This window comes from Agelaius phoeniceus, chromosome Z (genome assembly GCF_051311805.1).
Source record: "Agelaius phoeniceus isolate bAgePho1 chromosome Z, bAgePho1.hap1, whole genome shotgun sequence".
Lineage (NCBI taxonomy): Eukaryota > Metazoa > Chordata > Aves > Passeriformes > Icteridae > Agelaius > Agelaius phoeniceus.
In genome coordinates this window covers 49,679,014-49,702,905 of record NC_135303.1, presented here as the reverse complement: position 1 = coordinate 49,702,905, position 23,892 = coordinate 49,679,014, and the positions used below count along the sequence as shown (strand labels likewise).

The 23,892-nt window shown below is 37.5% G+C and overlaps 1 protein-coding gene across 5 annotated transcripts in view; it reads right to left on the bottom strand.

Annotated features, from left to right (window-relative positions):
• HOOK3 (hook microtubule tethering protein 3) overlaps positions 1-23,892 on the bottom strand; it is an 86,064-nt gene that overhangs the window by 61,699 nt on the left and 473 nt on the right. For 4 of the 5 annotated variants that reach the window (XM_077172241.1, XM_054652586.2, XM_054652582.2 and 1 more), the window contains exons 2-3: positions 10,113-10,198; positions 811-883 (exon numbers count right to left, since the gene is read on the bottom strand). In XM_077172241.1, coding sequence (XP_077028356.1) covers positions 811-883; positions 10,113-10,198 — 159 coding nt within the window. Of the gene's footprint in view, positions 1-810; positions 884-10,112; positions 10,199-23,892 lie in introns of those variants that run through there. The other variant, XM_054652587.2, reaches the window with a different exon arrangement.

Sequence of the window (23,892 nt, the reverse complement as noted above, 5' to 3'; positions counted from 1 at the left end):
CCCCAGATGCTCAGAATGAGTTTTGGTGGCTGGAACAAAATGGTTTTACAGGAAACAAAAACTAACAGTAAATTCTTAACTATTTTTCTTCCCCCAAATCAGTCAGGCTGAAAATGGAAATTTAAAAAAGCACATTGATCATTCGCTGAAGAAAACCAGTCAAAAACTACACTAACATCTGCATGTGAGACTGTGTTCTTCAGATTCTAAAGCAAAATATTCCTCATTCATAGTTCTTGCAAATTCCGTTTCCTTCAGGTTTGCAGAGAAGTGCTAGAATGCCAAGTGATACAAACAACCCAGCAAACAGACTGTGATTAAAAGTCATGCTGAGTAGAAACACAGAAAAAACATGACTTCCTCTCTTAAAACTCAGTAGCTCTGCAGAGCTGACAAAGTAAAAGGAAGCAACATGTTGCCATCTTTCTTTAAATATATTGCTTTTTATGTTCCTATTTTTATGCAGTTGCTTCTCAAAAAAGCTGCTTTTTTAAAAGCCGCTTTCACACTGTACATTAAAAAAAAAATCTCTCATTCAATATTTGAAAAACAAGAGGTAATTAATGTATAACATTTACTTTAATATTTTCCTTTTAGTCATTAAAACCTGTTCACAAGTTCAAAACGTCTTTGCTAAAACTGTGCAGGACAATACAATATTAAAAAAAGTAAGTGTAATTAAAATGGTCTAAAATTCAAAATGCTATCTATAAAGCAAGATCCTAATCCAGAAATGTGAGAATATTTAGACACAATATTGTATTAAGTACTGAAATACAGACTCACGGACAAGCAAAGTAAGTCAAATACCTTTAGCCTCCAATTATCTCCCACTTCTGTTTTGATTCTGTTCAGCCAATTTTCATCAAAATAAGCTGGATCTCTGAAAAATAAAAAGTGCATTTATTAAAAACACATTATAGAAATTTTGAGTACACATTCATCATTAGGCTCCCATCTCAGGTTTGAGTTAATTTAAATGACTACCTCTTGCATCTGACACATGGCCTGAATATAGTAGTTCAGAATCCTGTTACCACTCACTTTTCCAAGAACTTTCACCCTGTTGACAGCACAGGTTCATCTGTGTGCCATAAGGAGCTTATGCTTTTGAGGAAGCATCTTTGTATTTTGAATGCATTTTCCCTCCATAAGTCCTGCCTCTTAATTTCTTGTCTGGTGTTGCAGCAATATTTACTTGCATTTCATAAAATTATTAAAAATTATTATTTTCCCACACATTATGGATCCCTACCATTGCACACTGCTTACAACTATTCAGCTGCTAAAATAAAAACCTGAAACTGAACAATACACATGCTGTCTTGATAGAGTGAGAAGAGCTACGAAGCGTCACTGAAGTTTTTACACCTAAGAACATACTTCACTATTTCATCTACCAAACACTATCAGTTTTTTAAATCCTCTTTTCACAGTAACCCTACACAAATCTTTTTGTGAACACCCTTCCTTAGAAGCTTTTCTATTCTCTGCACTTTTGACAAGGCAATTAAGAAAAAGAACAGAGAACTATTTCTATGCATAAGTTCTTCCTATTCATTTTTCTCAAAGCATCTTCCACAAGCTGCTTCTTCAAGACACCTCTTGACACTCTCTCTTCTGCTACCAAACTCAAAGATCATCTAAGAGGCTAACATTTTCTACTGCTCAATTCAAATTCTCCCTTTATCACAGAGAATTTTGAAAATGCTATTATCAGAATTAAGGAGAAATAATGTACTATATATAACCGGTTTTAAAGGAGTAGGAAAACATAAGGAAAGGTTTCTATTTTTCTATTTCATCCAACATATGAAGTCAGTACAGCCAGAATGAAAAAAACACCTTTCTATTGTTAGCAAAATGCTCTTAAGAGTTTGTGTTACAGTTTCAGGTGAAGTACTCTGTTTTCTGGACTGCTGCATTTGCCACTGATTACTATTAGATTTACTGCTGCACCTTCTACACATAGAAGCATTGTGGACTGAGACCTTTTTTTGAAGGGCAAGGCGCCATGAGATCTTTTGGCAAAATTTCAAGAGAACTCTGAATATGCCTGGAGAGTCAAATAACATCCATTTCATATATACTGTAAACCAGCAACTACATCAGAACTTTTATTAGACCACAAACTTTGCAGCCACACTTTGCATCTGATGCACAGTACATGCTGTGTTCCATCTTCTCCACAGTGTCTTCACAATGCATCAAGGTCTGCAAGCTGTACTGCAACCACAATACACAGCAATGGAGGAAGACCACAAATAGCAATGTTTCTCTACTGACACATTTTCATTGCTATTTTTTCACACTTTGTTACAGACTCTGGTGAAGATTACAGCATATTTCATTTCCTTGTCATGGCACCTGCAAACATATATCTGGAAGAACAGCTTTAATTACTAGTTAAGTTGATGACTCCAAATTACTTCCATTCAAAAACAGTACAGTTCTAGCACAGATGACAGAATCTTAAATTGCAAAATAGAAAAAGTAATGTCTTATCCAGACTATCACTGGTTTTGAAATATATGTTTTCAAATAGCTTTCAAATGGCCTCTCTGTCACAAGAAGACAGGTAAACTTAAGAATGATATTGATTCAAGTACATGTAATATCTCTGACACATGAAAAAAGTTTACATTCAGCTTTTACATGAAACAAATAGCTCTCCTTACAAAAAGCCTTAATTAAAAAGCCTTCATTTGCCTAATTTCCGCTCAATCACAACAAAATCATCTGGACACTAATGATTAGAATGACAGTTCAAATCCATTTTAGGTGTGGGGTTCAAAAAATACCCCAATGACTGCCAAATGGTCTTCTGAGAATTGCTGATACACAAATAAGCTAGCTTAACAAGAGACTCACAATTATAAAATATTTATGCAGCTGAGAGATAAAGCAGGTATGACCTGTGCTTCCTCATCAAAAAAAAAAACCCAACAGGGATTCCTTAAGGAATCTTATAATTTTAAGGGTTGCACTTGGCCACTAACATCTTTAGCTGCTTCAAGGCTGTGGTGTCATAAATATCAATCCTTGACATACCATTTTCATGGTTCTAGGAAACAACATGAGCAAGTATAAACAACATCCCATAAGCAAAATTATATTTGGACTGACTGGGTAGCTGATATTGCACATCCAGTTTTGAACAATAACAGCACCAGTAAGGGAATCAGCTGAGGAACGCTAACAAGACTTCAGTTAGGTCCATCTTACTTCACTCTGAAAGCCTGAAATTCAGCAGAAACTAAGCAGCTTTCCTCAGCTACTACTCTAATAAAAGGAACACAGGGACCAGCAATTGTCTTTTACAGTTCTGATGCAAGTCATAGGCTATCTAAACCCTGATATATGTCATCAGACATACTTAAGGAAGGTCCCTGAGAAATACATCTAAACTCAGTGTGGTAGTCCTCTTCCACAGATCCACTTGTTTTTTCATTTGTATGTATACAAACCTCATGGAAGCATCCAAGGGTCCAGCAGCTGATAAGCAATCCAGTTGAAATCAATATAATGTAACAATGGTCAAAGTAGCACCAACAGTTCTTTTTAGAGAAGCTTAATACAGGTTACACAATAATTAATAGCACACTGCAAAAACACTTTGACAGGAACACAATAAGCAGAAAAGCAAAAGATGGGGTATCAACACCAATCAAATCTAGAATGATCATCCTTTCCTCAACCTCATCACCATTATAATTTTCTTTCTCTTCAAAAGTCTCATTGAAGTTCATTGCTAGTAACAACTGCCATGCTCTCTCTATATAACAAACTGTTGGAAATCAAACCTGAAATAACTTTTCCACAGTAACTTCTAAACATACTTTTAAAAAGGGGCTTCCAGAATGTTAGATCATTCACAGCCCTTGCTGCAAAAAAGCCTCCTTTTGCTCTATTTCTGGGAACCATAATTCAATCAAATTCAGGTCATCTTAGGCCATTTCATTTGACAGCAACAGCATTCTTCTTACAGTGTCTGAAAAAGCACTACCTAAGCAAATACAAAAACGTGGGGCTGAGAAGTGAGCAGCTATACTATCAGAAAATTAACTGGAGCATCTTCATTGCCATGAGACCACTCATACATGAACTAAGTATTTTGAATTCACTAAGTTCCTGAGCCTAGACCCAAACTGGCCAACTTTCAGGATTATAAAGGTATTTGTGTATCAGTTGATTGCTGCCTACTATCTCAGTAGTACTGCAGATAACTGGGACTTTTTTTCAGAGCAGAAGATACTTATGCTGTTGCTAATGCTCTATCACTTCATGTGATGTTTTCAGCAGTGCTCATTTATACCATCTCCATCTTATTTTGTATGTAAATTTTCCTTTATTTAAGCAATCATCTCTCTCCATCACAGATGCCAAGAGACAGAAATACTCTTCTAAAGAAAACCAACCCACAGAGCATGTAGTATAACTCATGATTATTACTCATTATAACAGTGGTACAGTAAGCTGCATCAAAAAATGTGTTTACAAAAAATTTCCCTCCCCCAGTGATATACAAAAGCATGGCTTTTGTGTTTTGCATGTGTCAAAATGCATACATCGTGTTGCAATGTATAATAGAACAAATGAATAATTCATTGATAGAGGCGCGATGCACAGATGACAGAAGAAAATACATACAAATTCTTACATCTACCAAGGCCAGTATGACAGAGGAAGAAAGAATCAAAACAAGAGGGACACCTGGCACTAAAGTCTCCAGAGTGGGATGAAAGGAAAATTTTAAAACAGGAAATCCTGCTATTCTAGGGATATCAGTGGACAGTGAAAACATAAGTAAAATCATTGCAAGCTACACAAAAAAAAAAAAAAAAAAAGGATGTGATTCAGAAACAAGCTATGGCACTTGTACCAGCACAAGCAACACAACTTTAGGCCAACAGCCTACTCATAGAAAAATCAAACATTTTCTTTTGCTTCCACTCTTTACTCCTGCAGTACAAGATTCTTTAAAATAATCATCAACACTGAAAGTATACAGGCATTACTTCTCACTGTATTTCACATCAATGCTAGTCAGAGGGATTACCACATCTAAATAGAAACAATGAATCCTACAGAACAATACACAAAAGTTAAACTAAAACATAGGCTGAGTTTCTTCCTCCAAGATAATACAGTTAGCACTAGAGAATTACATTCAATGGTATTTTAAGCTGAAAGTCAAAGATAAAGTTTTAATGATATAAAGGAAGAAAATGTCCTTCAGGAATTTAACAACACTTGTTTTTTAACAGCTGAGACTGCAAGCAAATTTTTCATGCTTGGTTACATAGAACACAGTTCTGGTATTTGCTATCGCACACTACATCAATAGCAAAAACCTTCTGAAGGTGTCAGTAATTTCCTCTGTAACCTCTTCTTCTCACAGCTTATTCCAGCAGTTTTGTTAAAGCAAATTCTGCTGCATTCGTTGTGATGTCTGGCACTCAACTACAAATGGGCTGCTACTGTGAGTGTAAAAAATATTGAGGATGCTGTATGAAAAATTAAGAACCATAGAAGAAACTGTCAGCCCCCTCCACTTGGTACAAGGCACAGCTGGCTTTTATCAGCTGATGAGCAAGCAATGTTCTTCCTCTTCTCTTTCCTCTTTTCTTCCTTTTTCTGACTAAATCCTACAGTTCTGTTTTGTGCAAATTTTATGTATGTCTAAAACAACTAATTCCCTAAGCCAGGGATCTCTCAAAAACTGCTCCTCATCATGACCTACTATCTCCCACCCTCATAAGTACCAGTGGACTTTTCCTAAGAAGGCAGATGTAAGGAAAAAAAATAGAAATAATAGAATTCACTATTAAACCTTTCAGTTTTTTGGAAGAAATACTATCCTCACTCCCCTATCTGGAAATATATCCAGAACACTAGTCCACTCCAACACCTTTAAATTTTCATCAATGCTCTTCTTTACTGGATATATTAATTTGCTCTTTAATATTTTAAAACATTAATTAATTTACTATAGTAAAATCCTGATTCACACAAAGTTGCCAGAACTTTCCCCTCCCTACCTTTACCTAATCAGGTAAAGGCTCAAAGAACACACACTTAAAAAGAACCTTTAACAGGAAGCACATAGACTAAGAAACACCTGTTTTTCCTTTTTCCTTGGAAAATTACAAAAATAGTAGTTTATCCTTCTCAATAGAGTAAGAGTAATGGCATTTAAGTTGTGTCTGCAGTCAAAACAACGCATTTTTCCTTTGAAGATTAACTTTTGGAGAGATTCTCATGTCAAATACAACTATTCAGGTTTTCACTGCAGATGAGATGTTTGCAGTGACCTGATGCTTTCAGGCTTGCTCCTTGCTATTTAACATCGCTGCATGACTTTTCCAAGATACCTTAAGCATATAGCTGTCTTCCTGCAAAAATTGTATTCTATATTGCTATCTTTCTTGGGGCAGAGGGGGAACCCGTGTTGCTAATATAAAAAGGCAAAAAAGCCTGCTCTAGACTTGCTTCACATTGTTGAAAATGCCCTAACTCCCAGTGAAGTAGTCTTCCTGTTGTCTTTATTCAAAGGACAACAGGAAGATTTCACTGCTAGTATTGATAGTTTTCAAGAAAGAATATTTAAAACGGCTTTGTCAACATGCTCCTGATCAGCTTTCTAGTCAGCTACACAAATGCTGATCCCTATATTTGACCTATATTCCACTATCATGTCCAGAGAAAGAGAAAATATTTTGCTACTCTACAATCCCTGGTTTCTACTTCAAAAATCCATTACACTAATCTTCTGTTACACCTCTTATCTTATACTACTTACCTTCTGTTTATTATGTTTTTAAGAAAAAAACAAAAAAAGCAGTATTTTCTCTCAAAGATTGTTCATGTTATCGTTCCTGTTGTACAATCCAAGATCAGATTGCTGCTGCTCTTCAAAGTTTATCTCAAAAGGAATGCAGTCAAGATTTAGCAATACTGTTGCTAAATTTCAGGATGAGAATATGTCTGTTCGTTACATAAGTATGCAAAATGTTAAACCTGAAGCACAACTACCATAAAGTATGATAGTTGAATACTAATTTTGGCATGTTCAAATTATTATATAGGACATAAAGAAAGAATGATAAATTGTCTAGGGGATCTTTACATATTTTAAAATCATGCTACAGAAATGCAATATTTGTATTGTATATTTATTTTTAAACTTCAGTTCATCAGCTGAAAACAGTATCTCAGAACCACATGCTAAAAAGTCTTGCTTTGAAATATTTGACTACATTGAGATTTCCCTTTTCCCCTCTCTTGTTCTTCCTGTGAACTGGCAGTTCCTTCTCTCACTAGGAGGAAGGCTCCTGCTCCTGAGAATCTGCAACTAAAGAAGAGACTCAGTTCCCTCATAGCAGTTACAGCCCTTGGAGCTCTGTCAAACAAATCAGCTGTGTTCAGTAAACCTGAGCCACACAGCAGCACAAGAAGTGCTAAACACTCGAACAGGACGGAGGACCCTCATCTTCTGACTGATATCAAGAAAGGCTGTTGCTTGCTCAGGGTTTGAATTCCGGGCATTGTTGAAAGACTGCTGAAGCTTGTCCAGTCCTCACATTATTATTTCTTCAGCGCTTACACCTGGGCATGAGCTGTACAATCAGGGAAGGGAAACCTGCAAAGTAACAAACGTGATTATGCAGCTTTGGAAGGTATGGTCAAGGCTCAAGTGGTGTTCTCCCCTGTTGCAACAGTTAGTGAGGTGGAGGTTTGAGCAGCAGACAAACCCTGCAAGTCAACAACCAGCTGTGATACAGTGTTGGCAATAAAGTTTTAGTTTTGATAACTATTAAACCCTTTTGAGAATAAGGACTGCTTGGAAGAGATGGGATCCACCAGGCTATGGCGGACAGATGCATCTTCACGAATAGGCTGGCCAAGGTGGTAAGAACAGTTTTATACAAAAAAAAAAAAAGTGAACATTAAGTTACAAAGTAGTGAACTCTGTTGAAGAACTAGGGGTGAGGAATGATATGAACAAAAGACACCTCATAGTCAACAAAACAGGTATGGGTAAAGCGGGATCACCTCAAGCATATGCACATAAATATACAAAGGCCTAAAGAAGAACACTCTGAAAAAAGCTTCATTCTTGGGAATCAGAAAGACTGGATGTGATGTTGTTAACAGAGGTCCCAGGAAGAGGGAAGAGACGAGGATCTGACTCCATGTTTCAGAAGGCTTGATTAATTATTTTATGATACATATTATATTAAAACTATACTAAAAGAATAGAAGGAAGGATTTCATCAGAAGGCTAGCAAAGAAAGCAGAGAACGGAATGATAACAAAATCCCGTGTCCGACCAGAGAGTCTGATACAGCTGGACTGTGACTGGCCATTAATTAGAAACAACCACATAAGACCAATCAAAAATCCACCTGTTGCATTCCACAGCAGCAGATAATTATTGTTTTGTTTTGTTCCTGAGGCCTCTCAGCTTCTCAGGAGAAAAATCCTAGCAAAGGGATTTTTCAGAAAATATCACGGCTACAACTGGATGCATATGTGGAGTGCTTGTGCACTAATGCAGGCAGCATGGAGAACAAATAGGAAGAAACAGAGTTCTGTATGTAGTTGCAAGGTCACAGATGCACTGGGATCATGAAGTCATGGTAGGATAGCTCACATGCCAAGGCTGCTGACATGAACATATACAGGCTGCTTAGGAAGAACAAGCTAAGAAGGCAGTGACAGAAAGATGCCCTTTCTGCGACAGACCAAAGGGAATGCATGAGCCCTGCCTTAGGACGGATTTGAGCCAGCTGAGAGATTACTAGTCAGAATGACTAAGCAGATCAACATGAGTGACACTGCTACAGATTCCTGCTATAGACTGCCTGATCAGGATGACATCTTCATAGAAGAACTGATGAAGCATTACAGGGGTAACTGGAGAGCAAGATGGGCTGGAAAATGGCTGAAATGCTAGGCTCAAAGGTTCAGAAGCATGAAATCCAGCTGGATTCACTAGCAGCATATCCAAGGGGTCAAGAGTATTAAATGTCTTTAGCAGGGACCTAGATGATGAGACAGAGAGCAATTTTTCATATAATATAAAAATGGAAGGCATGTTTGACACACCTGATAGTTGCATTGCCATATAGGAGAAATTTGACAAGCCGGAAAAACAAGCTGAGAAAAGCTTGTTTTCTTACACATTTCAGAAAAGTTAAATGCAAACAAACCCTATTCACCAGTATATAGGGAGGGTAAGCTGGTTGGAAAACAGCTTTGCAGACAAGAAACCAGGCAGAAACCAAGTGGAACACACTCCAGCAATGTGTCCTTGCAGCAGAGAAAGCAAACAAAAACCTGGGCTGTGTTGGGAAGACTGCTGCTGGCAGGCCAAGGGAGGTACTGCTCAGATCTGTTAAAACCACGTCTGAGCTGCTGCATCCAGGCCTCCCCAGTAAGAGAGACACCTGGACATACACATAAGTTCAGCAAAGGGCAATTAAGATGATTAACAGACTGTAGTTTCTGTCAAATGAGGTGAGATTGAGTGAGCTGTGTTTGTTTAGCCTCAAGAAGAAAAGGCTCAGTAAGATCTTATCAATCCTGTGTATAAATAACCCGATGGCTTATTCTTCTTTATACCCTCACATAATCTCAATGGTGTCTGGTTAACAGACAAGGGGTAGTGGAAACAAACTGAAAAATACTTCCAACTGCAAAAAACTAAACTGACAGTTCCATTCAGTTCATCATTGAAGCTTTATTGCATTAAACTACTTCTAACACTACTGACTATAGTTTCAAACAACAATCAGGGCCAATTACCTTACCTTGCACTGATTTCAATTTAAAGTGTGAATCTATATGTCTAGTTTTAATTCAGGTTACTTTCCAGTAAGTTCACACTTTAATGAACTCTTCTCTAAAACAACTGTTGTTTTTTTTCATTTAAGATAGTTATCTGTAAACTACAGAGGAAAAAAATCATTAGTCATGTTCCACTTAAAAGTACCGACTAAGCCACATCCTTAGGGAATACCAGCTGAGGTAAAACTCATGTAAAAACACAAAAATGTACAGATAAAAAAACCCTCTGTACTTAATTCATTAAATAAACAATTACTTACATTTTTTGAAGAACCTGGGCCATCACAACCCCACTCGTTAAATCTTCCACGGTCTGGCATGGTGCCTCAACATTAAATGTTTGGATCTATGTGAGAAAGGAAAAAGTTATTCTTATTTCCTTCAATGTAGAGGAATTTTCAAAGGTTTGAAAAAAAAGACTACCAAATAGCAAAAATAATAACCTCCACATATTTAGCATACATGTTCAGTTTAAAAAGCTTTATATTTAATAGTCAAAGACACAAACATCTTGTTTTCTTATCCTTGTTTTCTCAATAAACTGCTACAAAAACCAGTATTACATTCTCCAAAAGGCAAACTTTCTACTGCATTTTCTACTTACTGAAAATCATCAGTGCATTCAAGTACTTCCATATAATCTTGTGTATATATTCAAGTACACGCTCTCAATCAACAAAATAAAGAAACTCAATTTTTAGAAGGAACAGTGATCCCACAGAACATTCATCAGCTCCCCACAATGAGAAGATGAAATGTAGATTGACATACATATTCCAAACTTGATTAATCCCTACTATCAGATGGAAGAGAAGAACACAATATTGCTAAACCGTGATTGGTCTATACGCTACTAGAATTCTGAATATTTCATGCTAATGTACTAACACAGTGACATGCACCACAGTCCGCACAAAGCTCTTTTCTTCCTTGCTCTCTTGATGAGAAGAATCAGTCCACTTCAGGGCAAGCTTTTTAACTGGTTTAAGTTACTTGATAATTTACTTTAAAATAACATTATTTTTAAATGATGTGGATGAGTTTGCAACAATTTTTATGGTATTATTTGGAGGGTATCTGTCTAGTGCTCTCTGCTACTATCCTCCTCCTACAGGAAACTTGGGCTTATTTGTAGAAAGCAAATTTTTTCATACACACAAGGGATAAAGCAGTCTACAAAAGCGCTTGCAGTTTCAGAGTACATAAATGTTAGATACATCAATCATTTTTTTCTGAACATAATGTGCAACCATTCATGCTTTAGCAGCATTTGGAAGAGTAATAGTTGTTAGTCATTTCTCAATAAATACCCTTTATATGTGTGTATTACAATAAAAGACAATTCATGTTTCAGTGGGAAATTTTGGAGGTCTTCCTCTGAGAAGGCTCTCAGAAAGTCAAGTGCACAACAGCCAGATTCTCCTTATACCTTTGGAATAGTATATCATTATACCTTTGGTATAAGGACTCTAGGCCATTGTAAGCTACAATTAGTAATGTAGACATTCTAGCAATGCCATTTAACATTAATTTGGAGTACAGGCACCTAGGTGAATTTTCCTTTTTTCCCTGTATTCTGGAGAAAAAAAACTAACACTCAAGTAGGAAAATAAAAGCCATTATATCCATGAAGAGTCAAAAATTGAGCTCTCAGAGCATGTTTCCTGGTCAACTCTGACCAGTCAGTAATAATGAATGATGTCCATGTTCCAAAAGCACATGAATAAATTACTGAGTGGCATATAAGACAGACAAGAGTGACTTCTGCACTTCTGATTCAGATTTTCTTACAGCATGGTCTGAACTACCTGAAAAAACCCCACAGCTGCCTCTCCAGAAATCAAGAAGCCATCATAGATTGTCAGGACACTAGATGAAAATCAGAGTGGGTGGGTGAGGAAAAAAACCCACGCATGAAAGCACAACCTAACAGGATACAACACTGAATTGCTATTTTGCCAGAAAACTGAATTTACCAGTAGTTTCTGATTTATGGCAACAATGTTGAAGAAATACAGAGACAACTCTGAGTCCCCAAGTCAGCAAAACATTTAACAATATATAATAGTTTACAGCTACAACAATAAGATCTGCAAAAACATTGTGGATACTTATGCTTGAAGAAGTTTAAGATGCTAAAAAGATAAAATTATCAAGCACAGACAATGAAAACCTTTATTCTAATTTTGTGTATTATACATTTAAATAATGAAAATTGAAATAATTTTGCTGCACAAGACCAAATCAAAAAATCCCTTAAGAACTACTACTGTTACAGTTTTCCAGAAGTAGGCAAGGTTAAATGTTCTTTTCAAATAAGCAACAGCAACATAATTAAGGTTTACAGAGTGCAAATTAACCAGAGTGTTTTAGATTTATTTTGTAACTTGATATACAAAACACTTCCTTGACTAAATAAAAGTGTATGTAAATGATACCACTACACTGAAAGATAAGCAAGTCAAAGAAAGATAAGCAAGTCTATTTCCAAAACACAGAGGAAAAGGATGCACATTCTCTGTTATTTTGTGTATAATTTTATCATCATACTTCTCTAACACTTTACATAGAAGAAAGGTCTAAAGTATCGTTAAGGTTCAGTTAACCTATCTGAACTCTTTCTTCCTCCCATAGACACACATGCAAAATTGCTTTGAGGAAAATAATGTTTCTCATAGTTAGACATCAAAGAAAAGAAAGAAACTAGTGGGTATTTTATCTGTGTACACATTTAAATTTAATTTACATTTAGTTTATATATTTTTATATTTATTTTTAGTGTAAAAAAATTATAAATTTTGTTTTCATATTTCAATTGTGCCAAATTTATACTGCAAAACATTTACACAAATCTTAAAAATAAAGAACTATATGCTTTTCATATCCTTCAGAGATATGAAAGTTACAAATTTCCTTCAAGAAACTTTACACAAAATAGCTTTTCAAATTTACATCAAACTCCTATACCATTGCCAGTTCTACAACATGCTAAACTTAAGTAAGGCATAGAAGGGAGAAAATTATAAGAATGTGGCAAATGATAAGAATGTGGCAAGACACAGAGTTCCAGCTATTGAGACAAGCAAATTTTTGTGCGTGTGCCTCAGTAAACAGTAAACAGCTATTCAGTAACAGCTGTTAAAACAGTGCTCTTCCTGTGCATTGAGATGTATCTCCTCCTGGAAGACTACTCTCCCTTCCTGCACCAACTGCTCCTCTGCTCCTACTTCTTCAGTGCTTGCAATGCAGTTCTCATCGTTAGTTCCACAGCACTGAAAAATAATTTCTATTTGCTGTTATGATTATTGGGGCTATTTCCCCATTTCTTGAACTGCTGTACAGAGCCTGTATGTCATGTCTGTGGGCACACATGAATCTCAAAGATCAAGGCCAAGTGCTGCATTTGAGCTGGGGCAACCTCCCCTACCAACACAGGCTGGGGGAAGAACAGATTGAGAGCAGCCCTGCCAAGAAGGAGTTGGGGGTGTTGGTGGGTGAGGCTGAACGTTAGTCAGAAATATGCATAGTCAGCAGGTTAAAGGTGATTTCTCCCCTCTACTACTCTCTCATGAGACCCTCTACTACTCTCTCCTGTCTACTCTCTCAAGAGACTAGATCTCTCATGACTCTTAGTACTACAGCGAGCTCTAGGGTCCTTCCTACAAGGAAGACACAGACAAGTTTGAGCAGGCGCTGAGCAGGACTTTCTTCCTATGATGAAAGGCTGGGAGAGTTGGGGTTGTTCAGCCTAGAGAAGAGAAGGCTTCAGTGAAACCTCACTGTGGCCTTTCAGTACTTTAAGGGAAGATGGGGGCATACTTTTAAATAGGCCCTGTAGCAACCAGAAAAGCAGTAACTGTTTTAAGTTGAAAAATCATAGATTCAGAGTAGATAAGGAAGAATTATTCTATGATGAGGGTGGTGAAACACTGGATCAGAGAAGTGGTAGATGCCCTATCCCCAGTAAGGCTGGGCTAGGTTCTGCACAACCTGATCTAGTTGAAGACATTCCCGCTCAAAGCCGGGGGAAGGGGCGGGGGAAGGTTGGACTACCTGACATTTAAAGGTCCCTTACAACACAAACTATACTATGATCCTACCACATAAGACTCTGAGGAAAAGAAAGGGGTAAAGTGAAAAACCTCAGCCACTTGACTTAATCACTAGGTCTAACAGGCCTTCATACCTTCCATCAACTATCCTGCAATGAGAGAAAAGGGTTCTTTAATTTTACTGAATATTAATCCAGATCTCTGATCAACATGGACACAGAGAGTCAAATTTTATAAAAACCTTAGAATAAGAATTAACGGGTTACTGTTACAATGCAAAGGAGGTTATCACTGGAGACTGAATAATTGCTTCAGGAAGACAATATCTTAGAAAATTTGAGTTAAGAATTCCTGGTTACATATATGACTAGTTAGGATTTGTTAGCTGCTAGGGATAGGATGCAAAAATGTATTTTATGAAAAATACTTTTGATATGAAGGTCAGTGAACTGGACAAACACTCAGTTGTCATAGACATTAGGTGAAAACCAGGATAAAAATGTAATGGGGAATCCAGCATCCCATGAAACTTGATGAGAAAAAGAAAAAGAGTAAAAAACCAAACAAAGCAAAACAATTCCACCTCAAAGACAAAAAAAATTCTCAATGACCTTTTCCTTCTCAACATTAAGGGATAATGAAAGACTTGCTCTTTGCACAGCGATTATATACACGGCTTGGTTTCTATTAATGATAGAGTTACATAACAAACCTCTCAAATATTCTTTTGGAACAATACCTGAAATTGTTATTAGTGGTTCTTAGCAGATAAAACTCTGTGTGACTGGTTACCTTAAGTGCAAACACAACAAACAGTAACACCCAGTTTCCAATTTATCCAAGCAAAGCACTCCCCAGTCACTGGTGGGGGACAAACTGAGCACAGATCCACAGATTCTGACCAACCTGCTTGTTTCTGTCAGGTTTTGCCACTCTCTTTCCCTCTCCTTACCATTACAACTATTATTAACAATTATTATTACTGTTGTTGTTGTTATTAGCATATTTAGTACTATGTTATATTAATTATTGGTACTATTCTATATTTATGTTATGTCTAGCCTATTATTATTGTTGTTGTTGTGTTGTTTCAATGATTAAATTTTTCTCATGTCAACCTGCAAGGTTTACCTTTTCTTTTCCATTCTTCTTCTTCCACAGGGGAATCAGTGGGGGAACGAGTGAGTTGCATGATCCTTAATTCCCAAAAAGGATTTAGCCATGGCACCACCAATTTAGAATTATTCATCCACTGTTTCACTATATCTGTGGAACTGACCATGCAAGCTTACAGGTGGCTGCTATGCAGAGTCAAGAACAATGCCATGCCAGCACAGAAGAAACAAATCACAGAGACAAGACAGGGAGAAGTGGCTGTGCAGGATGCAACGAGTGCATTGGCAGAGACTAATAAGGTGAGTTGGACACTTCTGTCCTTGCACATTAATCCTGTATTACCCACAAGATCTGCAAGAATCTCACTAAAACAACATTTACTCAGCTTCATTGCCTGGAGGAAACCAGAATAATTCTTCGCACAACAGGGAGATAATTTACTGATACACAGAGTTGTTTTTCCTCAGATGTAAAATTCTTGTATTGAGACAGTCCTTTCAAATTAGAAATGGATTCTCATCCTAAAAGCATATCTTGTCCTTTTGGATAACTTTAGGATTTCTTTGCCCATTTTTCTCCTCACAGTTCGTAACACTGCAATCTTCTGCCTGCATGGTCATGGCATAAGCTGTCTTTTCATGCTTTCCAAGGTAACAGCAGACTGCGTGAAACAAACAATGGGGAAACAGATTTTCTAACAAGCAGCAGCTTTATTCCAAGATCCGAATTTGTGAATGTTTCCACTGATTTTTAGGTTGTCAGACTTTCATTACTAAAATCTCAAAAGTTACTTGTGATCCAGCTGTAATGTTAGCTACTCAATTAGCCCAACAAAGAAATGACAAGATTTTTACATTACTGGTCAGGGTGGGGATTCTTCTAGGGAAGAATTTGAATATTATTTTTTTATTAATTTGCCTCTCATTTTATGTATATTGTCTTTAAACCCAAATATCTGAATAGGCCAAAGCCATGAAATATCTCAATCAAAGTATTTATTCAAAGTGATGTTTTTTCAGTTACTAAATATTTCCTTTGCCGAAACACAGTGCAGAAAGCAGAAGACACACCTTGACTAAAGCTTACTTACCAAAGGATTTAAGAGATAAGAGAGCCAGAGAGCCATGACAGCAAAAACCAGCTACTACCGCACTGTCTTGGCCTTGCCATCAAATTGCTGCTAACTGACGTGTTCAAGTATGACAAATTATTAAGATACATTGAACAGAGTCTCAAGTCTGAATGGTTTTTGGTTTAACCATTTCAGAAACATGAATGAAAACACAATCTCACCTACCCACTCCTGTGGTAAAAATTAATGTATTCCTGTTTTCAGGAATACATACTTTCAGCTGAAAGCCAGATGAGCCAACTGATGAAAAAGAATTCTAAACAGCATTTGTAATGAAGATAAAATGAAGATATATAATACATAAAAGAAGGCCTAAAACAGCAACATAAACCAACAGTTCTTTCCAAGCCTTCATCTATTAAATCACGTTTTATTTAAAAGTAGTATGTATCAGTCAATGCTTTATCTTTTCAAAATAAAAGCCACTAATAAAGTGCCAAATTGCCAAGCATTAAATCAATGGATCCACATTTATGGGATACATACATTCACACTGCACCAAGCACCAATGAATTTTAGAAAGCTTCAAAAGTGCCTTTTTAGACTAGAAGTATCTTCTTTCCTTTTTTGGAAAAAAAAACAAACCAATCCAATCCAAACACAAATGGTAGGCTTTCCAGGAACCAGTAGCTTCCTTTGCTAATCGAAGTACAAAATTTTCCATCTCTACTGCCCAGAAGAGACAAAATAACACACTTACAATGATGTCATATTAAACACAGAATAGAATATCTTCTACCTTCAGCACTCTGACTCACAGAAGCCCAGATAGTAATCCAGCTCACAGAACTGGGACACCTGAAGTCTCACCAAAGGATAATGAAACTTTTCTGTAAAAGTATGTGTTCAATAAAAATAGCAGAACAGCGCTCAATGAACGAAAGAGTGAAAATCTTTCTATTCTGAATTAAGATGGCCAAGCTAGTAAAGTCTGAACAACATCAGCCAAACGTGCCCAAACAAATCCATACTAAAATAAGTACCAGGCAGCAAGATATAGCATTTATGTAAGGGCACAGGGCCAAGAAAAGTCAATTTACTTCTTGGCTAGTGGCTAGCTAGAAAAACTGTAGAAATTTATACATATTTCTAACATTACATAAACAAACAAAAAACCAAACAAAAACCCACAAAAACTACAACACAACAAAACAAGAAAACAAACCAAAAAAAACACCAGAACAAATCAACCCAACAAAAAAAAGAAAAAAAAAATAAATAAACAAAACCAAAACAACAAATAAAAAATAGATTACAGCCTTCCCCTTGCAAAATACAGAAGAACAACTATTTAAAGCCCATAGTTCCAACCTTTGCACCTATAATTCAGATGAGAAACAGTCTCTATTGACAGGTGAAAGAAATACCTCTCTTCTCTGACAAGCACGGAAGATGAATCTGAGAACACTAAGTTCTACTGAAATACCATCTGCATAAACTTTCTGACCCATGGGGAAACACAGGCTTTCACAAGATCACATGAGTAAGAAAGATTTAGCAGCTAAAAGATAGGATTAAGAGAAAGCTGGCACTAAATTTTCAGCAGGTTAAGAAATTTCAGACTTAACAGATTCTAGGACTGGTAACAGATGTATCTGTAATCTGTAAAATTAGGATATCTTGCCTAGTTTAAGTCTTCTCCTTTTCTTTATTTATATTTCAACAAACAATTACCTGAACTTCATGGAATGTTGTGCAGAATACGATTTTTCAGAGGCTGACCAAATTCCATAAAAAAAGGCAGTAGCTACCATGTAACAGGCAGCCATCTTCTGACACTGACCATAAAATTAAATCATTACCCCTGCCAGAGGGATCAAGTCATGCTGGGCTTTTTTTCTAGCCACAAATGGGGCAGTAGAATTCATAAAGTAAAAATCAAACATGCAGACAAAAAGCACACAAAAATAAATCAAGAACCAAAAAACCCACACATAAATTCTGTTGCAGTTAATCACACACTTATTTCTACTTAGTCCTACACTGAAGTGAAACTATGGATACATTGCTGCCATAGCAAACAAGTTCAGTCAAAGATTTATCTTACGTAATCCTGAAATGTAGTAAGGTTGTAATTCATTTATTACTTTGCAACACTGCACTGAATAAATTACAGATGCTCATTTTCCTGACCTGTTGTCCCCAAAACATAAATCATGTGGTTAAATACACATTTCTTGTTTAATATTTTAACTTAGCTACCTTGAAAGACAGCTTACATGGGAAGTCCACAAGGGATACAAAGCAATACAACACTTACAGCATGACACACTTTTGCAAAGAAACTTGCAGCTTAATGGCATGAAAGAGCCCTAGGAAAAAAATCCCAGGGCTAAAGCACATTATCATCAGATTTACAATGCATCTTCTTGTGCAATACTTGTTCCAATACCTGTACCACTCCAAAAACACTTCCTGTGTGCTCCCTTTGAAAAGATCCCATCCCTTTGTGGCCCCAGCTAGTCCACTGAAACACAACTCCAGCTTTGTATCCATTCAGAAGCTTCTGCCTGACACAGGCAGGAGCAGAGCACTGGCTGGACTCCCCCACCCTTAACCTTAGAGAGCTTTTCCCTTCACTGAAACCCTTCTCCTTTCCATGCTCTTTGTTCTCTGCTCTGAATGAGCAGTACTAGGAACTCACACGAGGGAATGGTCTAAGTCACGTATGGCAAATGCAGACAGAAAAACAATACAAGCATACTCTGCAGTGCAGGAAACCACTACTAGTGGTTAAAGAAAGAGTTAATCCTTCTCCCTTTCCTGTATGGCAGGACCTGCCAGGCTGTTGGCAGGAAAAGCCACAAGGACACTACTACTCTCTTCCCCTCACTTTCAACCATGCATTCCTGATGTAGCCTTGTGCTAGTGTTGGTTGCCACGTGACAGATAACCTCGCTGTTGTTTGGAGGTTTTTTTCTAATTAATCACTAGGACTTGCAAATTAAATTGATTTTAAAACCCCCAGACTTAGGTTCTGAAGCTGGGGCACTTAATAAACCGAATTTAGGCAAAGACCTTTCTAAATGACCACGCAAAAGAGTCAGCCAAAACGAGAAAGCAGCGAGTGCAATTGTGTAGCAGGGGAGAGAGGAGAGACCCAAGGCTCAACTTGAATGTCTACACATTGTAGCAAAGATTTCTAATGGTCCAGGAAGAACAGAAGGACAGAATATGATCTCAACGTTTACAAGCCCCAAAATATCACAATTAAGACAGACAGTTGTGCAAAATTCACAGTTTGACTTAATCTCTTTGAAACATCTGTGTTTAAGTATTTCAGAGAAGACAGAAACAGATTTCTCTCCACACCTCCCACTTTGAGATTAACGAGCTAACAGAAAACTTGTTTCCTTTATACTCTCTAAGGTTCATAGTTCCCAGTAGCAAAGTCTGTTTCTTTTCCACACAACAACTCACAAGCCCTCACCAAAAGATGAGGGGGCAGAATTGGAAGCTGAAATTGAGCACATACTAAATCCTATGGAAATGTCTTTTTTCTTCAGAGAACTTACTGTAAATGTACACTGTACAGAACAGCTCTACAGGAAGGAGAAAATGGGAAAAAAAAGCAGAATGTAGGACAAGGCCCCAAAGAATGAAAATCTAACAGTGTCAAAATGCATGCATGATGAATGATGCCAGCACCTCCAGATTCTTTGTTTAGTCAGACTGACTTCAAAACTGGGGGGACGATGGCAGGGAACATATACAAACCATATCCTATTACCTTTATTTATTATATTCCTATGTCATCAGCCTTCTATCACTTGCTCTTCAATATAATCTTGAAGAGAAATTACTGTTTCTGCCTGACTTCTCAGCAATATGTTAAAAAATCCCTCTTATCTAATAATGGTGCTAGACACTCCAGCTCCTTCAAACATGGTGAATGTTACACTCAGAATATTACAGTCATAGACAACTATCCCTTTAAAAGCTGAAGCAATAGATTCTTTACTATCTTAGTGAGAGGTCATAAAATATAAAAAAAAGGTTGTTCAGCTTACTGGTCTTTCATATTAGTTGCAAGGGCTGTGATCTGCCATGTTCCTCAAGCCATATTCCACGACTGCAGACAAGCTCAAGTGGTTTTGCCCTCTGAACAACAACACATTGTATTCAAAAGAATAGTTTTCTTGATTCACTGTCATCATCAGCACAATCAACCTCTCCTAAAATATATTTTTTTTCAAGAGGTAAGACAGGCTGATGCAATTATATTATCAGAAGTAAATGAAACTCTACAACCTTGTGGTCAGTGGCCAAGGAGTGGAAGAGAAACAATTTAAACAGGCACAGCAAGTTGCCTACAATCTTGGCATCTACAAGAAACCAGAAGATTACTTAAAAGCGCAAAGGCACAAGGATCAAGAACAGCATAATAGTGTAATCTAAAAAGAATATAACTGGATGATGAGGAAAAACAGCCTTCCCGGTAGATTCCCCTAGTAATTCCTCTTTGAATAGAGTGCCTATCAAACATTTGCAAGCAGCCGTCCTGAGGAATCTGTTTCAGTAGTTGGTCACCTGTAGTTGGTCTCTACACTTCATACTACTACAGATAAATTCGTACAGTTGAGGATAGGCCATGACACAGAAGACAGAGATACACTGTACTGAGGAAATTTTTCAGCCAAAAAGGGGGAAAGGTCAGTATAAATAACCAAAGTGCTTAAAAGGTGGAGGATGCTGGAACAGGAGACTTGCAGTGTTCAGAAAGTTCTCACTTATCACAAAAGTTTCAACAGAAACTCTATTTGGCCTTGAGGGTTGGAAAAGAAAGCAGGCAAGATGCAGTTTGGTGGAGGCAGCACATATTAAAATAAGCAATATTTATCACAATGAAAGAAAGTTTATGACATCTCCACACCAGCTTACCACTTACAACCACTTAGCAGCAGCAGCCTCTTTGAGGAATCCTCCTGTTTACATACTAATGCTAAGCAATCTTTTCAGTATCATATCTTAGTTCTACGCTAGAAAAGAAAACTTCTCAGGTTACACAGCAAAAGCCTGTAGCTATCACAATGATTTCATACACATTAAAGTGTAATTGGCACAGCCACGTTTGGCAGCTCTCCACATTTTATGAAATGCCTCAGCTATGTATCGAAGTTGAGAGTGCTCCTGACACTACACACACACAAAAACAGCCCAAACCAAACACCAAAACCCAATGTGTTCATATATAAACCAGTCTTAACTTTTAAACAGAAAAAGAAGTTGTCAATCTCTGTTGGATACGTTGAAACAACTTTAGTATTATTGCAGTTTACCTCATAGCTGCATTTTTCTAAACTACCTTGGCTGAACTGCATCTTGGATAACAATCCCATAGTGCGTAGGATAATCTCAAAAGGGAGTTTTGTGGGAGATTTTTGGTAGAGCAACAATTCTACAATTACAGTAAGTTGCTAACACTGCCAAAGTGCAATTATCATTTTTGAGAGGCCAGTACTTGGCCTCCAGTCCTTCGTTCAGTTTTCCTCAAGTTGCCACTACCGTGGCTGTCTCAAAACAATATCATGGTCACCTGCTGAAGTGGTATAAAGTCAAAACTCATCCAGGTGTTTAAAATCCTGAACAAAAATTATTTAGGAAGCCATTTGATGGCGTTGTCAGAGAGGTGAAAAATAAACAAGAAGCTAGCTAGAGCCAAAGCCTAACAACAAAAATTGTATTGGCAGGATATTAAAAATTATTAATATTCTGGGTATTGGCAGAATATTAAAAAAAAACCAAAACATATTCAGAGGTAGGCAGCTTGCTCCAGCTTAAACACAGCAGAAGAGAAATCACAGGCATGTAGGATAAAAAGCCTAAGTGATATGCTCCTTAATTAAAATCATGAGTTGGTAGAGGGAGGAACACTTTGTTCTCACCCTATATCCAACTGAGCAAACATTCATTTTAGGCCAAACAGCTTCTCAGACTTGCAGAAATCCTTATCTATTCAAAACACAGACAAACCAGTTTAAGTACTTCTGTATGAATTAAGCAAGCAACCTGGGAGGCTAAACCAGTTCTAAAGAGCAGCCAGCTTCTCTGGCATAATGGGAAATTACTGGCCTTCCCAGATGTGCATACACTGTTATTAAGACAGCTCTACCCTCCTATCTAAATGAACGGTTTCTCAAGAATCATTAGGGGACTTGAGAGAAAGCCAAACAAAAAAAGCATCTTCTTTATACACAGTCAGTTTCACTGAGGAACAAAAAACTTCACCGCCTCTTCTGCAAGTTTCATGTATGCTGGAATAAAGTCAAGTCACCTTTCTTCATTTTTTTATTACTGAGTCTGTTTCAAAGCCACATTCCCACATAAATGACGAAACTGTAAAATAATCCATAACTTCATACATTCATCTCAGAATAAATACTCAGAACTTCATACATTCATCTCAGAATACTGATCCATTCAAATGCTGTTTAAGATGATTTATTTCTGCTAGCCAAAAGAGATGCAGGTAGTCTCCTCATTAGCTCAGTATTTGAGAAGTATAAAGGCACCTGTGTGGACCATTTCTACAGACAGGACCAGGCTGCACGGGGTACGTACAGCTTCAGGACTGCAGAATTGTAAAGACTGAGCTTCTCACTCAACTTTTCTTTGCCAGTATTAACATGTGTCAACTTCCTCATATTGGGACTTTTTATTCCCCACACCTGAAAGAGAAAGCATGGAAAGCCCAAAGCAAAATAAGTGGCCAACAATTGTCCATAACAAATATGGAAAACCTGGCAGGAATGTGAAGGAAAGTGAAACTCAGTGACTTATTGCAGAACCTAGGTGAAGCACTTCTCCAAAAACCTCTTCCCCAAAATTGTCACCTTCTATACTTTCCAGGCCATGTGCTCACCTCTAACAATAAACTATTTCCCTTGCTCATCCTTTCCGACTTTCATTGAGAAATCTAACCTGTTATTCCCCAGGAACTTACTCATCACCATCAGAGCTTCAGTCAGCTCTGGCTTCTCATAGAAAAATAATCTGAAAATTTCTGTTTCTAGTTAACAATCAGTTGTATTGCAGAGTTTCATATTCTAGGTATTTACTTGGCAATTTTGATTATAGAAGGGAAAAAATCCAAACCAGCCTCAAACCAAAATCCTGAGGTTTAAAACAACTGACCAATTACTCAGCTGCTACAGAAAGTTAAATTCCACATCTGTGTTATGGTCATTGCTCAGACTACAGGTAGCTGCAAAGCCAGGTTTAATGTCCACCATATTTTGGCTGCTCTTTGAGTGACAGCATAACCTAAAGACATTTATGGGAAAAACTACCAACATTAAAGTAGTATAGAGTAATTTTTATCATAAGATCATAGAACCATAGAAGGGTTTGGCCTGGAAAAGAACCTTGAAACTCATGTGGTTCCAATGCCCCTGCCATGAGCAGGGACACCTTCAGCTAGATCAGGTTACTCAGAGCCCCATCCAACCTGGCCTTGAACACCTCCAGGAATAAATATATCACCTCTTAGGCTGATACTGTAAAATCCTCGACCTCATCGATGAATTCTGTCTCTCGAGACTTAACCACTGCTTAAAAATCAGAGAAAAATAAACAGGCGGAAATGCAAGTTTCCGGTCAGAAAGGCGGCCTTGCTGGTCAGAGGGAGACGGGCAGGTATGAACAGCGGAGTACTGACACACAACGGCATAGGAGGGACCCGAGCCCCGGCCTGCAGCTCGCCAGCCCAGCCCGGGCGCACCTGGGGGCGCTCCCGCGCCG